General features: G+C 35.0%; 2 protein-coding genes across 2 annotated transcripts; one reads left to right on the forward strand and one right to left on the reverse strand.

Annotated features, from left to right (window-relative positions):
• Positions 1–324: 324 nt before the first annotated feature.
• Positions 325–10,925, forward strand: LOC142631836 (prolyl 4-hydroxylase 1). Its single transcript, XM_075806160.1, has 12 exons — positions 325–617; positions 2,165–2,212; positions 3,090–3,152; positions 3,587–3,639; positions 4,606–4,671; positions 5,615–5,689; positions 7,558–7,632; positions 8,728–8,798; positions 8,892–8,943; positions 9,074–9,163; positions 10,061–10,153; positions 10,603–10,925. The coding sequence occupies exons 1-12, from the start codon at positions 551–553 to the stop codon at positions 10,714–10,716; spliced, it is 867 nt and encodes a 288-aa protein (XP_075662275.1). The 5' UTR covers positions 325–550; the 3' UTR covers positions 10,717–10,925.
• A 1,561-nt stretch (positions 10,926–12,486) lies between these two features.
• Positions 12,487–15,393, reverse strand: LOC142632461 (putative disease resistance RPP13-like protein 1). Its single transcript, XM_075806857.1, has one exon. The coding sequence runs from the start codon at positions 15,391–15,393 to the stop codon at positions 12,487–12,489; it is 2,907 nt and encodes a 968-aa protein (XP_075662972.1).
• Positions 15,394–22,932: the final 7,539 nt, after the last annotated feature.

Below are 22,932 nucleotides of genomic sequence, written 5' to 3' on the forward strand. Positions count from 1 at the left end.
AGCAGATGTATTTTACAAACAAATGAATGTTTGTTTTAATTTAATTTTTTTTATAAATAAATAAAACAATTTGAAAACCATAAGTACAATAGTCCCATTTTGTAGTTAATGTTTTAGTAAAAATTAAAAATGTATTTTTATTAAAATACTTTTTAGTTTTGTCATTATTTAAACCTAAGAATGTAAGTGTATTTTAAAATAAAATAAAAAATCGGGTCAAAACAGGGATGCCTGATGCCGTAGTATAGATACTTATCTCAAAAATAAGTAAGTAAATAATATAAATTAACCTATCAAAAAAAAAAAAAAAATATATATATATATAAATTAAAAACAATGTGGAAAAACATGCAACAAAAAACAATGGGCGTTCAAAGTGCTTTCTTTCTGTTTCTCCAAACGTAAATTCTCGGTTCCCCACCGTAGCCGTTTCACTCTCTCTCTCTCTTTGAAGTCCAAAGTCCAAACAGTATATTTGTCTCTTCCACCTAAGAAAAAAAAACGAAGACCAAAGAAAGATAGCAAAAGAAAGAAAGAAAGAAAGACAGACATGGGTGGGGGAGCGATGAAGATCGTGTTTGGGCTGTTAACACTCGTCACTGTTGGAATGATTATAGGTACTCAATTTCAATTCTTTTCTTTTATTATTCTTCACTATCTACTTATATATATATATAATGATTCTAATACTACTCTATAATTTTCATGCTCTGTTTCATTTTCTCTTCTTCACTGTACTACTTCAAATCTTCTGGTTCATTCATTTTTCCATCTTTATCCAATATACCCATCTGCCATTTTCTTTATTATTATTATTTTCTAATAATTCAGTGAGTGTGTACTATTTTGGATCTAATTTTCATCTAATTTTTCTTTTGTTTGTTTGTTTTTGTTTTTCGTTATTTTTTATTTTTAGCTTCAATTATCTTACATGTTTTTGCTTGGCTGAGTTGGAACCAAACGTGGCTTATATTTCTTGCCAAAAAAAAAAAAAAAGTCCCACATCTGGGTTTTTTTTTTTTTTGGGGGGGGGGGGGGGGCCATTAATCATTTGAGAGATACAGGGTTTGCCTTTTATATTATGTTCATTGGTGGAATTTTATTATTTTTTTCTTCTGGAATTTTTTTTTTTGAATATGATTTTTTTATTGGTTCTAAGTATTTTTTAGTCAAAACATAGTCTTTATGTGATGGGATGTTATTTAGATGTGTGTAAGAGTGATTTTGCTTTGAAATTAAGTTCTTTGAAGCCTTTTAAGATTGCTCCCAAAGTTGTAAAATGAAAATTGAAAGTCTTGTATCAATAAAAATTCAGTCTTTGTTTTCTTTGTGTTGGATTCCAGATCTCTTTCTTGAGTATATAATAAAAATTTTACCTTGACAATTTAAACCGTTAAGTGCCTGTTTGGTAATGCTTTGACAGCTTTTTTATATTTCACATTTTTTTGGGTACAACCTTTTCAAACAATCCCATTTTTAAAAACTGAGAAATGAGATGTACCAAACAAGCACACAAATTTTAGGGTTTTACATGTGTAGGTGGATAATTTGTGGTAGATACAAATCATATGGTAGATGGGTTCCTTTGATGATGTTGTTTAAAAAAACTCATAATTTGAGCCAAAGAGCCTTGAAACTCAATTAGCACCTTCTAGTGTTTCCAATAGACACGTTTAGGGTTCAAATTCCTCCCTTCATTGTAACTATCAAAGAAAAAATTACTTGATTCGTGCAATTGTGGATGCATGCTTCCCTGGTTGATTTAATTGTTTTACTGCTTACTTGTTCTAGAAAGAAGATGTAAATTTCAAGATCACATAATGTCGAATTGGTGCTTTGATACCAAATGTAAATGATGGTTGATGAGGGATGCTTAGGAGAACGTAGGGTTTCGTGCAGTAACTTTTTAAATTAGGGAATTTCATGAGTTTCAGGTCTAGTGGAAATTTTCATACTGAGAGTAGATTATATTATTTTTTGTTTCTTACTTTTCCTAAAGAGAACAAGTATTTTGTACTTTCTTTCTTTCTTGCTTTCCTTGGATTCAAAAAGTGATTACATAACTAAAATTACAATGTTGTACATTGAAGTGCATCCAATGCTTTATATAGAGAGCTAGTTTTTAGTATAACTCTAATGCTGCATTTTTGTTTGGGAATCGCAGGTGCTTTGTTTCAATTAGCATTTATACGAAGGTTGGAAGCCTCCTATGGTACATTTCTTGGACTTTTTCATCTCAACTGCTATAAATTCTGACTGAATATTGAGAGCTCTTATATTGCTTTGCCTTTTCTTGCATGTCTTGCTTATATTATGTGTTTAGATATTATATATATGGCAATTGAATATCTTATGCTTGCTTGTTGTATTTGTTTTCATTTCCTTCTGTATCTTTTGACTCTTAAGTTGCTGTGTAACATTTGGTTTTATTCTAAAATTATATACTAAAATGAAGAGTTGACACCCAATGTACATTGGTGCTGTGCTTGAAACATATACTTTAGTTTTGCTGGCAGTTACCAGGTATTAGGGTTTGTGGTGAAATTTTAACTTTTGAAATTACTTTAATGATCTTTTCATGAAGTGAATGAACACGTTTGGGGCATATTTTGGAAGATGGTATCTTCTGAAAATTTTAGGAGTAGGAGGGTAACTTTATCCAGGCTTAGAAACTTAGTGGAAGGAAGAGTCAGAGTTGCTGAAATTTGCAGAAGATTTGATGATATCTGCAGACTAATTATTTTTCTGATCTCTTTACTTCAGAGAAGTGAGGAACCATTTTATGGTAGAAGTTTGTGGTTTTGAAATTGATTGATGTCAATAATATGGTAGTAACAAATGAAATTTAACAAGTGTTGTTTCATCAATAAACTCATTAGAGCATGTCAGTCAAATCTAGAACACATTTTTTAAGGAACTTAGTGTCAGCATTATGATATTCTTCTATCTACAAGATTTATATTGTGGATTGACATTGTTCATACTTTAAAAAATGTTTTGTTGCTCATATATATGCTTGCTAAGTTATATTTTGTTTTATCATTAATTTAACAAATGAAATTTAAAAGCACCATTCTTTATGGGCACAGAGTTTCCATCATCTAGAAGATTGCAGGGAAATGAGAATGATGTCTATCTTCAACTTCCCAGAGGTCAGTTTGCTTCCTAACTATTATTATGTTTTCTCCCAAAGTTGATTTTGCATAAGAAAATTCTATTCTGCTGTATTCTGCCAACCATAAAGTGGACCCATGCTACAAGTTACTTGTTTTTAACTTTCAAAGCATGGACCCATGTTTATGCATTCAGAGTTTGAATCATTCACTGAACTTTGAAATGCTATTTGCAATGATTTATTAGTATTATGGCCAGCATGGGTTTTTTTTTTAGGTCCCCCATAAATTAGTAATTATGTTTTTGTGATTACATATTTAACTGTTTCTAACAAGAAGCTTGATATAGCATCATTTTGTGAAATAGTGATCTTTATTTTTTACTTTTTAAAAATTTTTGCTGCCATAGAATTAGTGGAGTGTAGTAGTGCTTTCTCTCTGATCTATTATTTTTACCATTTATCAATTTTCAGGTATTCCCGACTGGAATAATGACCAAGATGCAAGAATTTTACGTCTTGGATATGTATGTTCACGATTTTGTTATCTAATATTATGTTTAATTTAAGGTTGCTATATCTCAACCCCCTGTCTCGCCCGCCCATCTGGGAGTGCCGGGGTGGGGGTGGTGGGGTAAAGGTGAAAAAACGCATTTTATTGTTAATGATTTACATTTTGAAAATTTTAATGCATACTTTTTGTTCACTGTTGGAACACCAACTGGTCATTTACTTCCATACTCTGTGTCAATAACCCTTCTTCAAAGACATACCCCATAACGAAATTCTCCCAATTTTGATGAATGCTTGATGATTGGGAAGTTTGTTTTGGGTTAATTCACATACATATTAATATATTATTTATAAGTGGTAATACAATACACACACACACACACACATTTAAAATGGTTTGGACTTGTATAGGTGAATTTGGCCAAAATCTACTTTCCTGTGCTTGTAGTGGGGTATTTTTGTACATTCTGATTAGGACAAGTAAAATATGTGTTATTTGCTAGTATTGTGGTTATTCATTTTGTGACTTTGTGTTTATGTTTGGTTGTTTACTTTTGTTTTTTTCATTCGTTCTTTGTTTCTTTATTTATTTTTTGGTTTTGTTATTTAGAACACGCCGTGTGCTGGGGTCAGGAAAATTATAAAGGGTGTTGGTGGTTTATTGGATGTTGTCCAAAACTTTGAATTTCTCTTAAATTACTGTTATGCATAGGCAATGAGTAGTGCATAACAGGTGTACTCTCTCTCTCCCTCTCTCTCTCTCTCTCTCCCTCTCTCTCATGGATATAAATGTTAAATAGCCTTTCTCTCATTTTTTGTTTAACTGGAATAAATTTGGTTTTAATGTGAAATCTTCTGTCTACATATAATTGAATTTTTTTTCTTCTAGAAACAATTGTTATGTTTCCTTATGAAGTTTTTTTGGGTCAATTTTTATGCTTAAGGCTCTCATTCTCTCTCTTTGTCTCTCTTAAATCTAGGTCAAACCCGAAATACTCAGCTGGTCACCTCGAATCATTGTACTTCATAATTTTCTGAGCATGGAGGTAAGTGTATGTGCTATTTTATAATACCTTCTTTTGTTGGCATGATAACCCTGGCTCATTATACATTCAATGAAGGCTCAGGTTTGGGGAAGCTCAGGTAGTTTTGAGTAAACATAAAATCTAGAGCTGAATTTTTATTTATTGAATCTGTAGAGCTGAAAACTATATGCATCTTCCATAATCCAAGAATTTAAAAAATATGATAGGTACAAATGCCAAAGTTTGAAAACTCTGTAGTTTATGATATTATCCTCACGCTCATGGCATGGCATTTTTTATTACTGAGTTGATAATACTTCCACCAATGAGCAGAGGTCAAATGGCACACCTTCCTCGTGTAAGAGTAAGATGTAGGGTGGGGTTATTGGTTCAATATCCATTGCATGCATGTGTGACTTACCAATCATAATAATAGTAATAATAATAAAAATAACAGATTCTACTTCCCCGGTGTCTGTAACCAGTATCTTATATTATATATAGCTGCAAGAACTACAACTAGGATTTAATTTTTGTTAAAAATAAATTTAAACTAAAAAAAAAAGAAATTAGCGTAAAATGTAGATCATGTAAAGACTTCTTCTATTTCATATGCTTTTAAATGTTGTAGCCAGCATTGTTATAATCTAAGTTCTTTGTTATGTAATACTTGATTACATGTTAATCCTTGGTACCTTCCGGTCTAGGCTTATGCAAAATTTCTTTTTCAAAACTTGAATAATAAATGTTTATCGGCATAAGTTGTGGTAGAATCTCCCCCATGTAGGATGATTGCTCTCAACCGCTGGGCTGAATGCACCAATGTGTTTTTTGCCAAAATGTTGAATTTCAAAACTTGGTGGAAGTCGAAGATTCTCTGCTTAATTCTTGCAGAGTTAAAAAATAGTCTTTTGCAGATGAAGCTACAAAATAGTGTTTCAAGTGAAGTTGTTGGTTTTTACAGGAATGCGACTACCTTAGAGCAATGGCCCTCCCCCGTCTTGAAATTTCAACTGTAGTGGATACTGCAACTGGGAAGGTAGGCAAAATGGCCGTTCTTTTCCCTCTATAATTTTTCTTGTTCTTTACATTAATTAATACTCTTATCTCTCTGTAAAAAATGTAGTAGATTGTCTGTTGCATGAATTCATCTTATTTTAATTTTTTTCTTATGCTTTTTTCTAATATTAATTTTATTTTAAATTCTTCTTTTTAAGGACTTTGTTAAACCTTCCAGTTTTGATGTGAATGTAGGACAAAAGGATCCGATACTAAATCTGACATATGACAGAAAAAAGGGAATTTTTGGCTAGTTTCTTGAGATATATATATGAGAAGTAATTAAGATTTATTGATATCAGAAAAGAGACAGCCAAGTACATAGGAGTATACATGGGGTATACAAATCAAATACATAAATTACATAAATCAAGTAAATCAATAGTTGAAGATAAGGATTGGTTTCTCCACACTGACAACTAGTCCAATAAGGTTCTAAAAAAGAATAACTTGATACACCACATCAAACTATTGTTTTTATTTTTTTGCCTCCAGATACACCACATCAAACAATGGAGAGCAACTATCCATATATGTCCATTACGATGGTGACCAAACTGACCTTGCCAGCAAGCAAGAAGCTCAACAACAAACTTTGACATAATCTAACTTACTCCAAATAACCCAAAACCATAGCCCACAGATCTGTAGCAACCGAATAATGAAGAAAGAGATGGTCAACAGATTCACCATTACACTTGCACGTGTAACACCAATCCATAATACAAACTTTTTTTTCCCTTAAATTGTCAATTATCAGACTTTTCACCAAGGCAGTAGTCCAAACAAAGAAAGCCACTCTAGAAGGAATCTTTTGCTTCCATCTGCTCTTCCAAGGGAAAATTGATCACTAGGGCCAACTATTAGATGGTAATAAACGCTAACCATAAACCTATTACTCCAATCTAGTATCCATTACATCTTATCCACCCCAATCCCCTTACAGGAGTGCCATAAATGGTTTCTTGAGAGTTTTAGGTGACCAAAAGTTGGGAAAGAAGTGAGGCTAGAGGCAGAAAAGATTGATTTGGGTTGGATAAGATGGAAACTTGATGGATTTTTGTCGCTGGAAAATAGGATAAAATGTTGCAGGATTTAACCGTGGCAGTAAGTTATGGTAGGGTTTAGGAAGAGCTAGAGTTAGAGTTTAGTGAGGTGAGGTGAACTTTAGCATTGCAGACTCCCAGCTCAAGCCTCACTGGCCCTTTGAGATATCTTTAGCAATCACCAGTATCAAGCCAAGATCTGCTTAGATGGCACACTGCTTTGTAATGAATCTCCATAGCCCCTCTGATTACAAAGGCTCACTATGGCTGAAAGAAAATTTGATGTTTTAGTTTGTGGTGATTTTTGCAGTTTTCATGTTCTGAATGGCAATCATTGGTCATGATCATATTCAGGCAGTGGAGCAAGAGATGGAGGTCCCTCTTGTAGGGCTTTAGTTTTTGGCATCACATTGTTTTTTGTGCTGCCCATGGTTTTTTTCTCATCTTTCTTTCCGCTTGTTTAGGCCTTTGTTTGGTGTTAGAGAAAGGGTTGGTAAAGTTATAGAAGTTTGAAGCAGAGGTAACCAAACCATTTCTAACCAATAACTAGCATCGGTTTTGGTTTGGTTGCTTAGGATGCATGGTCGTTGTTGGTTCCACCATTTCCCAAAATTAGCACTTTGGTTCAGTTATCTCCATGACAACCAAATTCTGTGTCATCATCCATTTACAATCAAACAAAGAGTACTTGATTTTTCTATTTTTTTGTATAAATTATACTCTCTTCATAAAACATTACACATTCTATTTAGTTTTTATTTTCTTAACTTGTAATGGCTGAAGTATGTGGGCCTATTTTCAGGGAATTAAAAGTAGTGTAAGGACTAGTTCAGGAATGTTCTTAAATCATGAAGAAAAGAAGTATCCAATGATACAGGTTGGTTTGCTGTCAGAGTTACTCTTCAACCCTTTTTGACTATTATATCAATTCTCATCACTTTTTAGCTTCTCTAGAAGATACTGAAAGCTTGTTTATTTCCTATGAGGTGCCATGCCTGTTATTAGTAGCCGTGGTTGTGGTCCTGTTGATGTAGAGCTTATTTGTTTACTGTCCATTGTCGTTTTCATTGTTTGTCTGTGCTCATTTCTAACAAACAATTGGACTATAGATATATATTTTTTCTTAATATGTTCGGACTGTTTTGACTCTAGATTGAGGAATGGTGTATGGGTGATTTGCAAACCTTTATTGGAGAAGGCATATGCTTGAACAAATGGGGTTTTGGAGCATGTACGAATGGTTATTTATTTTATGGAAAAACATTTTTTTTCCTATTAAAATCTTCTGTTCGCTTTTGAAAACTTGTTCAACAGGGACCAACTAACAACTTGTTGGCCATGGACAATAAGCCCTTTTGGAAGAATGTTTTATGAAGATTTGCCACCTCTGCAGGAATATACTGCCAACTTGAGATGTCTTCTCAAGGAACTTGTATTATATCTATGCAAGCAACAACTGAGGAGCGTTATTTCTAACATTTTGAAAAGACATCTCAAGTTGTTTCTGAGGGGATCTCATCCACAAGTTTTGGACCATCACCTGATGTGATCTAGCTTAAATAGCACCTTCTCCTCCTGTAAGAATAGGATGGGGGGTGAAGTATTACTTATTAGCACCAAAACCTAAATCTTTTGTCACAGCTATTTTGCGTAATCATACAGCAAGAAGTGGAGTAATACATTTTTAGAGTCACACCTTTGCATTTTATATTTGGGACTTAACCCATCAAGGAGTGTTGCCTCCTCCTAGTGGCAGTTAGAAGGGATTTAAGGATAATGAATATCAAAGTATGGTTAAGATTAGGACCCCAATTTCCAACTTTCTGCAAAGTGCGTCACACATAGACAAGCTTCAGTATGCAGTTGATATGTACACTTCTATTTCCATTCTGTATTAATTGAGGCAGGCCTTACTTTTTGTTGGCTGGTAGTAACTGATTTTGTGCTGTAATATTCTTTTTTGCATGATCAGGCAATTGAAAAAAGAATTTCTGTCTATTCTCAAGTGCCAGTTGAAAATGGGGAACTCATACAAGTATTAAGGTAGGGATCTAATTTGCATACTAGTGAAGCATTCTTTCTGAATAGGAAGGCTGATATGTGTCAGTATCAAGGCTAACATTTGCAGCAGCGCAGGTATGAGAAGAGTCAGTATTACCAACCGCATCATGACTACTTCTCTGATTCTGTAAGTTATTTAGCCTTCTTAAATATTGGGATAATTTTCTTTACAGATATTGCTTATCAGTTGTCTTAAAATCTTTTACTCTTCTGTTGTGAAAAAAATCAAAATCATTTTCCCCCTTGTTTCATGTCAGTTCAATGTGAAGTATGGCGGTCAGCGCATAGCAACAGTCCTCATGTATTTGAGTGATAACGTTGAAGGAGGAGAAACATATTTCCCTTTGGTAATTAACTTATAAAATTTGATGCTTAATTTCTATGTTGTTTCTTTAGATAAAGGAATGATAGAACTAATCTTGCTTTAGGTTATTGAGAACTTTAATGTTTTCTTTTTCAGAGAAAATGACAATCATCTTATCATAATTGTCACATTTGAGCCGTTTTCCAACTTATGTTGACAATTTTTTATTTCCCAGTAACCTTTGCCTCAGGTTTCTGGCAAAGAAAAAGAAAATAGAAAATGAGCAATTTAAATAACCAAACATGCCCTGAACTTTTCCTCAAATGAATATATGCATAACATATGTATCTTTTGATGGGTCTGTTTGGAAGTTCCTTGACCTAAAGACAATGCCTAGGAAAAAGTTGTTGGACTGTGGGTAAACTCTAGTGCCAAGTTGGTCCTGCAGGTGGTTGACACACAAGGCACCCTCTGATTAATTTTCTTCCTTCCAACTTGCAGATTTTTATTTATTTGTTTGTTTGTTTTTTTTTTTTTTTTTTAAGTGATCCATGGTCCCAATGACCTTCAAACATAGGTACCTCTAATATCACCATCATGCACTAGAATAATAAATTTCAACAAAATATTCTAACAGGATCTTGGGCTTGATGACCTGGGTTGTTGAATGGTCTGTTGCTGGGCACCAGCCTAAAATTGGGTCACTAGCTGACCTGAGTATTAAACAAGACTATTGGATTGCAGGCTAGATGGGCTTGCTCAAGTACAAAAGAAATAGTCATACCATCAAATAGAACAAGTGGGGTTGGGTCACTTTTGAAGTTAAAACTTTCATCTATCAGATTGTTGATTTTCTCTCCATTTTTGTCTAGGAAAGTATTATATCTTCTTGAAGTTTTGTTGCGTAATATGCTTAAATTTTTGACTGATTAATTCTCAGGCTGGTTCGGGTGAATGTAGCTGTGGTGGGAAGAAGCTCAAGGGGATGTCTGTAAAACCAAATAAAGGAGATGCTGTGCTTTTTTGGAGCATGGTTTGTTTCCTTAATGTTTCTTATTAAGTTTGAGCATTTTTTTATGGTTCTTTATTGAAATATGGTCTGCAACCCCTTAATTGTTTAACAATGTAATGCTTGTCAGAAATAAAAGAAGGCAAAAGAGAACTAGGAAAAAAAAAAAAAGAGGTGGGGGGGGGGGGGGGTCTAAGCTAATATTTGAAATATTAGATAATGAATATTAAACCTAGACATAAAACTGTAAAAGAATGCCCCGATATGATTTTCCCCCCTTTCGCAATAGTTCTGTGATGATTAATAAAATAAAAAAAATAAAAAAAAGATGCTACATATAATCAATTATAATTTTCTTTACTAAATATCATGATGCTCCAATTATTATTATTTTTTTAAATTAAGCTTTCTATTTAATCGTCGGGCCTAATCATGTCTATATTTGATTATTTTACTTGTCTTGATTCTTTCAGGGACTAGATGGACAGTCGGATATAAATAGCATACATGGAGGATGTGAGGTGCTCTCAGGTGAAAAGTGGTCGGCTACGAAATGGATGAGGCAGAGAGGTCTCTCGCCACCATAGCTTACCAATACAATCTCTTAAAAATGACACTAAAGGGGTCCCTTTTCATGGGTTTTTTCTTTTCCCCTGATAGATTTGACAGATGTTTAAATGGTCAGTGAATGTGAATAATGTCAGATGTAAGTTATAAATTAAGCCTAAATTCCAGAGGAGTTGGTGAAAATACCAAATAATTAAAGTCAATATGATTAGCCAGAGCGAGTTAAGGACTTTATGTTGTCACATTTTGTGGCTCCAGTGTAGATACGGGGCCTCCTCACGGGAGATTCTAAAAGCACAAAAATTACATGTTAGAAATAAGTGGCTTTTTAAGTGAAGAACATAATTTTTTTTTTCACTGGTTAGAAATACTACATAAATACCCCACCCATTCCCCCCGGTGCTCGAATTTAGGTCCCTGTGCCCCATGCACGACTTGGGAGGACAACATACCTTGTGGTGAGGAGTATAATGTTGTTCAAATAAAAAGAAGTAAAAGAGTGAGATGCTTTTAATGCACTGTATTTAAAGTTTTTGATTATTGAATAAGAGATTTGGAGTTCAATCTCCGCTTATATCAAAAATTAATTGGTGTTTTGGTCTGATGATAAAAAGTTATTATTAGGAGTTGACGTTATTAATTGAAACTATCTCACAAAAAAAAAAATACTGTGCCTATAAGAAGGAATACAAATTTGAGACAGTAGGTTACGAATTACCCCTTTTCTCGTCTTTGCCTCGTGAATTTCACTTATATAAACATATTCATTTTATATATTTTCTCCTTAAAGACATGCACTAATCAGTCCAATGTGTGTGTTCCTTCTATTTAAGAAATTTCTCACATTCAGAAATTGTTAATTCAAATGGAAATAGAAATTTTTGATGAAGCCAAAAGGAAAATATAAACCCAATTTGGTATTCTATGTCAATATAGGATATAATAGCAATTCTTGTCGAACTTCGTTTATATGGGGAGCAGGGGGTTCAGAAAATTTAGTGGTTTATGAACCTGAGACGAGAGAATAATGTGTTTAGGATATTTACATTACATAATGTAGTTTGGAAAAGGAAATTAATTATTGAAAATTCCGACCTGAAGGAGATTTATGAGGCAACAACAAAACTCAGAGTCAAACTTTTTTTTTATTTATAAGTTTTGAGTGCATTGAATTTGGAGTGTAACTTTCTCGTTTGGGACAATCCATCTTTGCATGACCATACCTTTCGATTGAATTGTACTAAATCCAGATTGAATTGTACTAAATCTAGATGGGTCAATAAGAGTTAAGCAATTTCAAGGATAGGTTAGATATATATTACAAACTAGATGTAACATGCCGAAAGTTTTTTAACACAGGTTATAATCTATGAGCAATGGAGCTTTTTAGCAAACAAAACAAACGAAGACACCACCCCAAAGGCAAAAGAAGAAAAAGAGAGAGGAATCTTTTAGGAAAATTACCACAAAAAAAAGAAAGAAAAACGTATTTCATATTTTTTTGGAGAGACAAACACAAAGATACACCACATACTCCACTCAAAAATAGAGAGAAGATTTTTTTTTTTGGTTAGAAACAAGCATCAATTCTACACTTATAATAAAGCCTTTTGGATATAAATTTATTACAATAACCTACAAGAAGTAAAAATTAAAATACCAAGACCCAAAGTTAAATGGGGCACCACAAAAAATGTCATTATCACTAAGCTATTACTTAAATCTTGCTTGCCTTCGCTCGGCTTCGTATCTTCAACGAGTAAGGACGGTATATTTTTGTACATAATGAATCAATTTTGATTGGGATATGAGATATCTTGGCCCAATCCTCTCCTCTTTCTTTGTGGCAGCATTGTCTCAAGTATAGGACACTCTCTGATGGTTAATTCTTGTATAGGTGCAGTCTGAATGAGGTGTGGCAGTGCCTTTAGCTTGGGGCAGCATTCAATTGTCAAGCAACTGAGTCTCGGCATTATCAAACAACCTTCTCCCCAGCTTGTCCAGTCATACCAGTCTTCCCACTCTGTCAAGCCAAAAAACCCAAGTCTCTTCAGTTTTGGGAATGCAATTTTTGTAGATGTGGTTAGTGCATCATCTGTGTTTGGAATGCTATCATGTGCATCCACCCCTAAAAATCTATGGCCCATGGTCTTTACATGATACATATACCATATTTCTAGTAACTCAAGGGAAGGGAGATTTCCCAAAGGAGGCAAATTCTCACAGTTTTCACAATTTTTGAGTATAAGCTCTCTCATGTTGGTTAACATCATTATCCAACTTGGCAACCTAGTGCCTTGGTAGTAGAGTATATGTAAGGATGCCAGATTTGGATTTGGCTGCAATTCTTCAATTACATCATCATCATCGTCATCATTGTGAATCCCTCCCTCTCTTTTCTGACCATAGAAATCCAGCCTCAAACCCAAAAGGTTTTTCTTGTTCTTCAATTCTGCTTTCTTAGACTCACCCCCACTTATCAAATTTTCTAGCCCATCCAAGTAAAGAATCCCTTGGAGGTGTTTCATATTTTTTAACAGTACTATATTACATGCCTTTTTAACACCATCGCCTCTCACAATGAACTTGCTCAATGTTCGAAGAGAACTTAATTTTCCAATTCCTTTTGGAAACTTTCTTAGATTTGAGGTCTCTTCAAGCTCAAGATGCCTCAAGTTGATAAGTTTCCCAATCCCTTGAGGTAGTCTCTTGAGGCTTTGACACCAATTAAGGATCAGGGATTCCAAATTACACAAATCACACACTGCTTCAGGCAATTCAGACAATCTAGTGTTTTTACTCAAGTTAAGGTATCTTAAATGCATCAAGTTGCGTACCTTGACAGGAACTTCTTTAATTGCAGCAGCATTCAAATCTAATGCCCTAAGCCGTGTCAAATTATCGAATAAATGAGGTAGAGCAATGTCTTCGGCCAGATTCAAGAGAGTTCGTGAATTCACTGCATTGTAATTGAAGACGGGCATTTGGGCATCTGATGCACACGTCAAGGTTATGTGACGAACCTTTTTGTGGAATGCATCCATGCTTGGCTTTTTTTTACTGTCAACCTCCATGATAACACATTCGTTTCTTGTAAGAAATTGTGCAAAGTCGTGAACTATGTCATGCATCTTGCACTGTATTATGCTACCATCATCATCTTTTATGAAATCCTGGAACAAAGAGTGTGCAGCTAGGCTTTCAAAGTACTCCTGACCTGTTACTTCCATCTCTCTACTTTGCGAGGAGCTGAGATAACCTTGTGCCATCCACAATTTGATCAAAACATCCTTCTTTATTTCATAATCTTTGGGAAAGACAGCACAAAATAAGAAACACCGTCTTATTGCAGAGGGCAAATCATATAAGCTAAACAATAGAGGAGGTAGAAGGCCCTTTTCAGCCTCTTCCAATTCCCAAATCTCACTATCCAGAACATTCTGCCACTCTGCTTTAGTTCTTCTAAAACGCATGAGTGACCCTAGAGTTTTTGCAGCAAGAGGCAGACCCTTACACTTGGAAACAATCTTCTTGCCAATTTCTTCTAATGTTGCACACTCTTCGCTAGCCCTTCCAAGAAATGCCAACTGACTAAACAACCACCAACTGTCCCCCTCAGACAAATTCTGCAGCTGAAACATACATGAGCTTCCCATCATCTGTGCTACTCTCTTCTTACGAGTGGTCACCAAAATTGTGCTTCCTTGAGCACCATGCTGAAGACAATGTTTCAAAGGCTCCCACTTTTTGTAATCCTCAACCCACACATCATCTAGAACAATAAGGAGCTTCCTTTCCTTAATGGATTTACACATGTTTTGCAGGACACTTTCCAGTTCAACTAAACTTGGACCCGATTGTCCAACTTGTTCAACTATTGCTTTGGCAATCCTAATCTCATCAAAAGGGTCAGAGACACAAACCCATATTCTCATGTCAAAATGGGCTTTCACCTCTTCATCGTTGTAGGCTAGCTGGGCCAGGGTTGTCTTGCCAATTCCTCCCATGCCTACTATAGAGACTATATGGAGCTTGTTATTAAAATTTCCTTCTTGTTGACCTTGAGTTTGACCACTCTCGGATAATATTAATAACTTTCTCACTAGGGTTTCCTTGTCTTGGTCTCTACCTCGTATCTCTGATACATCTAGGAATGAACAAGTTTGTTGTCTGTCCCAGTCAGGTTGTTGAGGAGCTCTAATGGAGTTAAAGTCATACCTATCTTTCTCTTTTGCAATCACATCTAGTTTTCCATTTATTTCCTTTATCTTCTTAGCAATGCCAGGACGATGAGTAGCCCAACTAAGTTGACTAACTGGATTCAAAGACAAGAAAGAGATAGGAAAGAAGGAGCTCACCTTCTTGGGAACTAGAAGAAGATCATTATTGTCAACATTTTCGACTTTGTCTTTGTTTTTGTCAATCTGTAATTTCAGAATCGCAGTGCTCCATTCATCCAATAAGTCTTCCATCTCATAGGACATGTCTTTGAGCTTATCTAGCCAACGTTTCACACTGGCTTCTCTGACTTGTCTCTTCTCTGCATCCTCAAGGACAGTTTGCATGGCTTGTAGATTGCTTGTGAGCTTTTCAACTTGTTTTTCAACACTCACCACCGATTTCACATTCTCTGATATTTGTTGGCTAGTGACTGAGATCAGTTGTGCCAGGATCTGGGAAATAAGTGCTTCAGCCATACTTAAGTTATAACTTGCAGAGACGTATAGGAAAAAGAAACTGAGATGAGTTTGGTGCTGACCAGTGGTGATTGTTTCTTTTATGACGGGTTCTATACTTCTATTATCGAATAAAGTCCCACCGTAGAATATTAGCCACTCCTTCACTACGTGCACTATCCCCTCATCAATGATTGCCACGTTCTTTTTTAGAAGATTAAACAATTTTTATTTTAAAATAAAAGTTACTTAATAAATTTCACAACTGATACGGTTATAATCTGTAATTATTGGATAATAAAAGTGAAGTCAGTAATGATTTTTTTGAACACGATGTTACATTAATCACAATCTATAACCTTATGCTGTGAAAAAAATTTGAGAAATTTATTGAATTTATAACATGGTTGTTTTGATTACTGGTCGCTACCTATTTGTGAGATAGACTAAAATAATTTTATAAAAATCTTAAATTGATTAAGAAACTACACCATTGTATGCGTTGCTCTTGTATGATTTCAATTAATTTGTGTTACAATTTGATGAATAAGTAATTACTTGAATGTGCAATAACTTACAAAAAATTTGTAAATAGAAATTTTAATATATTGTATGAATTTACATTAACTATTCAAGAATACCGTATAAAAATGCACATTTAAACAATATAGAAAAGAAATATTCTAAATTTTACTCGCATAAATTATATCCGTATTCAGGAATACTATTCTAATGTTGATACTGCAAATTAAATTACAATTGATTATTCACTCACTAAAGAAATGTGCTGTTCGGTTTAAAGCATAAAGAAATGCCCTAAATTTTACGGTGTTCTTCTCTGTTATTATGTTAACAAAATGATTTGTCTCTGTAAATTTTTAATATTATATAACATTAACTTTTATTTTAATGTTTGCATGGATTTTGTTATTTTCAAGAATGAAATTTCAGATATTAAAACTTCTTGAAGACCAAAAAATATTAAAGAATCATATAATTCATAACTTAGAAATTATTAACAAAACAAAATATATATGACTAAATAATAGAGAAATATAAGAAAAAGATAGGTTAAATTCAAAAGAATAATTCATGGCTACAACTATTGAAAGGAATCCAAAGATTCAGAACCTACAAATTATAGATAATATATATATATATATATATATATATATAATCAAAAGAATAATGGAATAATTCAGAAAAATATAAGAGAAAGATGTGTTATAATCAAAAGAATAATTCAAATGTTAAAACTTTTAAAAGGCCAAAAAATATTGAAGAATCATAAGATTTACTTCCTATAAATTTTTGAAACAAAACAAAATGTGTATCATTACACAATAGAGAAATGTAAAAGAAAAATTGATTTCTTTCAGAAGAATAATACATGGTATTGTCATTAAAATCTGCTAAACATGTTCAAATATTGCAAAAACTAACACAGATCAGATGTTAAAACTTCCAAAATGCCAAAAAAGATATATAATTAAAGAATGAGTTATTAAAACAATTCAAAAAATATATGACTATTCAAAAGAGAAATATAAGAAAAAGAAAAAAAGTACAAGAACCCATAAAGCAATAAGTTTTAAATTTTAATGAGTCTAAACTTTGAAAAAAAATCATATACAGTCACAGGCGTATGGTTTGGTAGTTCATATACGAAAATCACTTTTTGAAAAATACATGAAAAACCATAAAATAATTTTTTTTAACAAAGTAGAAGAGAAGAAAATAACAGGAGAAGAGCTCAAACTTCTACTTAGCTTCAAAAAAAAAATATTGGGGTTTGCACTGCTTTTATAATGTTCATGATTAACCTTGCAAATTTGGAAATAAATTATCTATGTTTGAGTTTGAATTTGAGTTTAAGTTGGACTTGTTAGAAAGTTAGAGTTTCACTTCTTGTTAAGTTTGGACTTTGGCTGTTAATGTCAAAGATTAGTCCTCCTCGGGTTGAAGTTGATATTGTTAATTAAAAAATGTTAAATAATTTTGTTTTTAAAAAATAATAATGATGTGGCAAACTCTATAGAGGTCAACAAAAAGTTAAAGGCTTTGGTTATATATATATATATAATAGCTTACAAATCATTATTAGACTTTTTCTTTAAATTTTTTTATAAAAAAAAAAAACAAAGCTTCAGCTAAAAAAAATTATCAATTGTCAAGCAATCAAGAATCGGCATTATCAAACAACCTTCTCTTCAGCTTGTCCAATTTACCAGTCTTCCCATTTTGTTAGACCCCTAAAAAAAAAAAAAAAAAAACAACAGACCCTCAGTTTTGGGAATGCAATTTTTGTAGATGTGGTTAGTACTACATCTGTATTTGGAATGCCATCATGTACATCCATTCCCAAGAATCTAAGGCCCATGGTTTTTACATGCTACATAATTACATTAACCATATTTCTAGTAACTCAGGGGAAGGGAGATTTCCCAAAGAAGGCAAATTCTCACAGTTTTCACAATTTTTGAGCATAAGCTCTCCCATGTTGATTAACATCATCAATTATCTAACATGGCATCCTAATTCCTATGTGTGAGTTGGGGAAGCACGTTTTGCGCGTTAAAGTGCGGCTGCGTTTCTTTAGTGGGTCCATGGGCATTGTTCACGGGACTCACAAGTACGGAAAAATGCAAATCTAACTTTAAAATTGGGTCCCACGACACTATTCATACTTTTAAGAATTATTTTGTTACAGTGTTTTCAGTAATAAGCAGTATCCAAACAAACCCTAAGAGCACTAGTATTGGGGGTGTAAACACCCCAATTGCTATTTTACAACCAAAATCTCAAAAAGCATGCTCCACCTGAGTATGAGTTTCAATAATATTTTACAACCTGTGAACAATGGTTCTTATATATAAAACCAACTGCTTACTTAAATGCAAAACAAATACTATTATTTTAAATGAAAGTATTTGATGTTCTCTCTCTCCTCCCATGCTATGCAGCACTCCTCATCTCACTTTCAATCACTCTTCTCTCTCTCACTCTCCCCAAATTGCATAAGCTCCATCACTCTCCCCATGCTGCTCAATCACTCTCTTTCCTTCTACCTTTTTTTTTTTTCCTCTGCACTGTATTGCTCTCTCCCTAGACTGAAGATTCAAGGGTTTGTTGGTTGGTTTAAATTTGGGTTTCGTTTGGAATTTTTGGGATTCTCGGGGGTTGTTTGTTGGTCGTTTCTGGGTTTGTGGTTTCTCGATGGTTGCTGTTGGTGTTTGTTTGAATCGGTGTTGAATTGGTGGTTGTGTTTGTCTGTTTGAATTGGTTTGAATTGGGGTTTGTTTTGATGGTTGCTGTTTGGAGTTTTGGTATTGAATGGTTTGAGTTTCGGTGTTGAATTGATGGGTTGCTTATCAGTTTAGGTGTGGGTTTTTTTTTTGGGTTTGGTGAGTGGTGTGGGTTATGTAAAGGCACTTACACAAGCTGAGGTAAAGGTTCAAGCACAAGATAGTAATGCTGATGACAAAGCTGCTGAAGCTGGTGATAAAGCAGCTGGTAAACGACCTGTAGTATAGTTATAATAGGCAAAGTTGCAGGTAGTATAAGTTAGATAAGAAAGAGTGGAGTCTGTACACGTGTCAGTGATCTAGAATGGCTGAATTAGAGTTTGTTATTCCACTCCACATTATACGGAAGGAGTTAGGGTAGCTCCTGATTCTTTCTTGAAAAATAGCTCTAGAAATTTCACTAGAGAACCTAATCCAGAGTATATCAATTGGAGAAGCAGAGAGTATATCAATTTCACCTTTATCAATAGGTTAGAAATCTGCGAAGGGATTCTGGACTGTACTTGAAAAGAGGGTTGCTTTTGTATTTCGTTCTCATGTTTTAAGTCTGAGGAATGAATTATTGAGCATTAAGAAAGGTTCTAAAAGCATGGGTAATTTCTTTCACAGAATCAAAGAAGCTAGGGATAGATTGAGTTTTGTTGTTGTGTTTGTTGATGAGGAAAAGCTTATACATTTAGTCTTAGAAGCTTTACCAAATGAATATAGTGCATTTTGTTTTGCCATAAGGACCAATAATGATGTAGTTACTATAGTGGAGTTGAATACATAGTTGAATGCAGAAGAGAGAGCTATTACGAAGAAGTCTGAGACTAGGGATACAACTATGGCTATGCTTCTTCAGAGTGGTTTTAATCAGAATACCAATAAAGGAAGAGGTAGAAATGGAAATTAGAGGGGCCGTGGTAGAGGATTTAATAATTTTGGTCCTAATTTTGGGTTAATCATGGTCAATCCTCTGGTAATGCAAATGGTATTCTTAAACTTCCTACTTTTCAGCACAAGAATGGTTCTGGTTTTCCCTCTTTTCAGTCTCAAGGTTCATCTCAGTCTTTAAGACCTACTTGTCAAATTTGTGGCAAGAATGGTCACATTGCCTTGGATTGTTACCATCGCATGAATTTTGCCTATCGAGGCAGTCATGCTCCATCCAAGTTGGCATCTATGGCTGCTAGTTTTATGACAACAACAACTAACTCTACTTCAACACATCCATCAAGCTGGCTTATTGATACAGGGTGTTCTGACCATGTTACCCTTGACCTTTCTCAGCTCTCTCTAAACTCACAAGCTACCAATGGCCATGAATCTGTTACTGTTGAAAATGGGCAAGAGTTGTTTATAACTCATGTTGGTAATGGTAAGCTTCAAACCCCCTCTCATTGTTTTCGTTTAGACAATATTCTTAGGGTTCTTGATTTGGCTTCCAATCTTTTATCTGTTCACAAACTGTGTTTACAAAACAATGCCTTTTGCTATTTTGATGCCCATTAGTTCTTAATTGTGGATTCGGCTACAGAAAATGTTCTTTATCAAGGCTTGAGTAAGGATGTTGTATATCCAATTCCATTCCCCTCACACCTCTCTGCTAATTCAGCTTTTCCTTCATCTCTTGCTTTCAAGTCATCTGTCCATACTCCAATCTCCAATGAGGCTATGCTGTGGCATCAAAGACTTGGTCACCCTTGCTCTAAGCTTCTTCATTCTGCTTTATCTTCTTTCAATAATACTGTTGCAATTTTTGTCCATAGTGACATTTGCTCTCAATGTAAATCTTGTATAACTGCTAAGATGCATAAACTTCCATTTCCACAGCATGTTAAGTCTAGTTCTTGTCCTTTACAACTTGTGCACAGTGATGTTTGGGGCCTTGCTCCTGTTCCTTCTGTTCTTGGATATAAATACTATGTCATTTTTGTTGATGATTTTAGTAGATTTACTTGGTTGTTTCTTCTTAAACAAAAGTCTGAGGTGTTTACTGTTTTCTTGCATTTTAAAACTCTTGTGGAGAATCAATTTGGGGTTAAAATCAAAACCCTTAGGACTAATGGTGGGGGTGAATATGTTAATCATTCCTTTAAATCTTTTTGCTTAGATCATGGCATCCACCATCAGCTTTCTTGTCCTTATACTCCTCAGCAAAATGGTGTTGCTGAAAGGAAGCATAAGCACATAGTTGAAAATGGTTTGTCCATGTTGTATGCCTTTATCAGTCCAACCTTCCTTCTTCCTACTGGTGTTATGCCTTTAGCACTGCCATTTATCTGTTAAATAGACTTCCTTCTTCTGTATTAGATTTTAAGTCTCCCTGGGAAATGTTATTTCACTCTCCTCCTTCTTTAACTGCTCTAAAAACCTTCGGTTGTGCTTGCTTTCCACTTTTGAAACCTTATACTGCCCACAAGCTTCAGCCTAGGTCTTCTAAATGTATTTTCTTAGGGTATCCTCCATTATCCAAGGGGTATATCTGCTTTGATCCTTGTGGTGGGTTTCTTTGTGATTTTGGGCTGGACTGCCTCCTGCTGTATTGGACCCAAGTGTTCTGGATAAGAGAGTCGGGACCGGCCTAACTACAACTCACTTTGGTCCGACTTGTGCATAAATTATGCCTCCATTTGCCGAAACTTTTGTCACATGCCCATGGAAGGCGAAGTTGCCGTAGAAAAAAGTTATGGCAGAATGGGTGCAACAAGACAATGATAAGCGAGATACACTATTGTTAGGCAAACTAAGTAAGCAATCTTTCATTAAAGTAAAGAAAAGAACAAGTTGTAAGTGTAATAATAATGCTGTAGGAGAAAACGATAGCAATAATCAGTAAAGTCAAAGAAAAAGATGATTAGTTTGCCATATTCAGTTTTGTCATGGGGCTATGGCCATGGCCAAGGAGGAAACCATTTCCTCAATGTGGGTAACCACACAAGAGGATCCTGCCACGGAAATTACACACTTAGAGGGAGCGGGCCTGAATGGCTTTTACCCAAATAGATTCTTTTTCTTTAGCAGAGAGTAGGCTTTAAGAGGGAGAGAAGGAAAGAAAAACCTATTGGCGCATGCCTGCCATTCTACCATCTCTCTCTCTTTTTCTAACTCTCTGTTTCTTTTCCCCTATTTTACTATTTCAATTTTTCCTTTTGTTTTCTTTCTTTTCTTTTGTGTTTTCTTATGCGATGTGATGGTGATCACTCTTGTGGTGATTGCTACTATTTTCCCCTTCCTCTGTGCATGACAAAGACCCTTTACATACTGCTTGCCATGACTGTTTTTTTACCATTTTACCCCTTAACAACCTTTGTCTGGTCTGGGCGTCATTGCCGACCACCACTGGTTTATTAGCGCCCCAACCACCACTACTTACCTGTGCTGGTTGTGCCACTCCCCATTACCACACAAATAAGGTTATTTTGTTTGTTTGTTCACCATGGCATTCTCATCTGCCACGGTATGGGTGTTCTCTCTTGCTATCCCTCATGGCATGCACCAAGTGGTTCTAGCTCATCCTCCTTCTTTTGGGTGATACATCATCCCAGTAGGAAATTTTCCCCAAAAGAACTTGAGTGGGAACCCCAGAATAGGCTTCCCCTTCTCCCCACCGCCAGACCATACCCTCTCTTACCTTTGACCCATGCCCCACCACTCTTGTATTGGTTGGGTACATGCTGGTAGTGCCTAGGTCTTGCACATGCTCACTTCCTGTATACGTTTAAAGACTTGTGCGCTGCTCATGCGTTTGCCATGGTCTGGGGCTCGCCTGTGCACTCTGCCGCCCATCCTTGATCTCTTATGGCGTGAACTGTCTATTGGTCTTTCATTCTTTATGGGCCTACTTCTTTTCAAGGGTTAGGCTTTGCTTGAGTTTTTCATCCTTTTAATCCATTCCTTACTCTACCCGTAGTCTTGTTGCCATTCCTGCCATACCATTCTGCTATTCTTGCCACGGTGTTATTTAACCCGTATTTGCTGGGCCTTTTTGGGCCTGCTGCTCATCCTTCTTTCAATGACTTCGTATGGTCATTCATTCTTTGTGCTTTTTCTCAGCCTGTTTGTTTATGGGCTCTTTTGTCCCATTTCTTTCTCTTTGGGCATCTTTAGCCCATTTGCTTTCCGTGGACATCCTCGGCCCATTACTTGATTCTACATTCCCATAGGCACTTTGCTAACTCTTTTGGGCTTCTTTGACCCAATTGCTTTATCCTTCATCCTTGGGGCTCATGGGCTTTTCTATCAACCCATTTCTTTCTTACTTCGTTACTTT

This window comes from Castanea sativa, chromosome 4, assembly GCF_040712315.1.
Source record: "Castanea sativa cultivar Marrone di Chiusa Pesio chromosome 4, ASM4071231v1".
Classification (NCBI taxonomy): Eukaryota; Viridiplantae; Streptophyta; class Magnoliopsida; order Fagales; family Fagaceae; genus Castanea; species Castanea sativa.